Here is a 2334-nt window from a genome sequence, read left to right on the forward strand (position 1 = left end):
TTTGATATCAGTGAGAATAACATTGTCACATACATTAATATTATGCGGCATCCTTTCAATATATCGTTCTCATTAGTAAATCAGGAGCACGCCTGTAGATTTAAATCCTTAGAATTTTATAAAGATATCAGTGGTATCCATGTGCAACAAGTTGGTACATAAAAGAATTCACTGAGAATCAACCAATAGCAAGGATCACCTCAATCGATTTGCTATGGACAGAAAACAAATTCTAATCAGAACACGGAAGGATAAATTTGCAGCTTTAATTGTGATCAGCAGTCTTTTTTATTGAACATGAGAGAATGGCAATAGCTATCATGCTTTCAGTAATCTACCTGAAAAACTAAGATATATATGATTAACTTAGGTGAAGCCACCATGGTACAACAAGGATGATTTCACTTAATAATCACCAGCTACTTCACAACCTAGTTAAACAAAAATAAGAACCATCTTCTAGTAGGTTTGGTACCTGTTATAGAAGCTGATTGTACATTATGTTGCTAGGTCTTCAAGCATATTCATGCAATTCAAACACACATCACCACCAACATCACAAGACCAACTATGATGCAGGTTCTTGTCTCAGTTAGCGGCTTGCTGCGGTTCTCCAGTTTCTCCCCTGTTCTCTGTATCCTCGTCATCGCTCTCCTCGTCCTGTGAAGCAACACCCGCTTCAATGTTCTCCTCATCCTCTTCTTCATCCTCCTCATCATCATAGTCATCCTCATTCTCCCCATCTGCACCATAGTCGTCTCCCATCATTTGGTCGCCACGAACTGTCTTCCTCTCCTTGCCCTTTGCTTTACCAGCCTCCTCCCTCCCCATATGCATCAAATGCAGGAACTGATACCTTATCCCCATCATTGGGTGCTTGTCCACCAACATATGCCTCCGGTAGGCTTCCCGGAGCACCACCGTTTGGGTCCTCAGCTTATGCGACAGGTAGAAAATCCCTGGGTGCCTCGCAAGCACCTTCCTGAACCCCGGCGGTAGCCTAAGAGCCTCCCCAAGCTTGACCAAAACCTCCTTCTCCATCTTCTTCCCCACAGTGAGGCTGAGCGCCTCGTGCAGCACCGCCACAGTCCTCTTCTCCGTGATGTCGCTCCTCGGAGCCAGGTGTGAACCATCTTCGTACGGCGAGATGTAAGGCAGCTTCTGCCACTCATCCAGCCACTTGCGAACGTTCTTGTCGAGCTCAAATCCACGGGGGAACGAGAGCTGGAAGGCGATGGGGTCGCCGACCTTGTAGCCGCCGGTCCGCTGCGCGTAGGACTGCACGGCCGACACGGCGAGGTCCTTCCGGTAGCAGACGAGCTCGAGGAGGCGGCCGTCGGCGGAGAGCGCGAAGTAGTCCGGGTAGTGCGGGAGGAGCGAGCGGGGGAAGTCGGAGGGGAGGCCGAGGTCGAGGCGGATGCGCGCGACGAGGTGGAGCGGGAGCGCGCGGGAGGGCGCGAGCATGAGGAGGCGCAGCAGGCGGTCGGCGGCGTCGGCGCGGGTGGCGTCGACGGCCTGCGCCTCGTCGAGGTGGAGCGCGCTGAGCCTGTGCGTGGGCGAGACGGTGACGGGGTGCGGCGAGAGCGCGAAGGCGGAGGCGTAGAGGCGGAGGAAGCGGAGCGGGCGGAAGGGGAAGGGGATGGTGGAGGGCAGCGCGTGGAGCGGCACGGCGTGCGGCGGCGGCGCGGCCGTGAGGAGCGCGTCCTTGGTGAGGAGGAAGGGCACGAGGTGGCGCTCCCGCTCCACGACGTGGTCCAGCGCGCGGTCCCGGCCCCACGGCACGCGGGCCTCGAGGAGGCCCCGCACCGGGACGTAGAGCGCCGCCGGCGGCCGGCGCGGCAGCAGCGGCATTTCTCCGAGCGGTTTTGGGAGGGGTTTTGGTTGGGGAATGCGGCGGTGGTGGGGAGGAGGAGGAGGAGGAGGCGGCGTGGGTCAAGGGTTAGTGCAAGCGCCGCCGGACATGGGCCGCCACGCAGCCCCGGAAAAAAGGCCCGCAAACTGCCGCCGGGCCGACCGCGTTGTCTGTTGCGGGCTGAAGAAAGAAAAAACTCTCCGAAGAAAAAATCTCCTCACCTCCCCCGATGGGGAAAGTTCCCACGGCAGCGCCCTCGTGAGAGCATCTCCAGCAGACCTTGTATTTTGTCGAACTATAAACTGCGTTTGCAGTTTGCATGGAGACGTTTATGTAGACTGAAAATCGCGGCGACAGAGTAGAAACTGTATCCAAACCCGTAAAATTTTAGAAAACTTGTTTCGTGCGAGAAGTTTAAGCAAAAGCTCGCCGGAACTCGCTCGCATAGATAGTTCTTCTTCGCATAGTTAGTTCTTCTTCGC

The 2334-nt window shown here is 55.3% G+C and overlaps 1 protein-coding gene across 1 annotated transcript; it reads right to left on the minus strand.

The window, feature by feature from the left end:
- Nucleotides 1-249: 249 nt before the first annotated feature.
- Nucleotides 250-1916, minus strand: LOC123104905 (protein WHAT'S THIS FACTOR 9, mitochondrial-like). The gene has a single exon (XM_044526841.1). The coding sequence runs from the start codon at nt 1849-1851 to the stop codon at nt 589-591; it is 1263 nt and encodes a 420-aa protein (XP_044382776.1). The 5' UTR covers nt 1852-1916; the 3' UTR covers nt 250-588.
- Between the last annotated feature and the right edge of the window lie 418 nt (nt 1917-2334).

The sequence above is a fragment of the Triticum aestivum genome, chromosome 5A (genome assembly GCF_018294505.1).
Source record: "Triticum aestivum cultivar Chinese Spring chromosome 5A, IWGSC CS RefSeq v2.1, whole genome shotgun sequence".
NCBI lineage: Eukaryota > Viridiplantae > Streptophyta > Magnoliopsida > Poales > Poaceae > Triticum > Triticum aestivum.

Excerpts from the sequence above, each read along its gene's own strand:
- LOC123104905 (XM_044526841.1), bottom strand. The coding sequence starts at position 1,851 with ATGCCGCTGCTGCCGCGCCGGCCGCCGGCGGCGCTCTACGTCCCGGTG.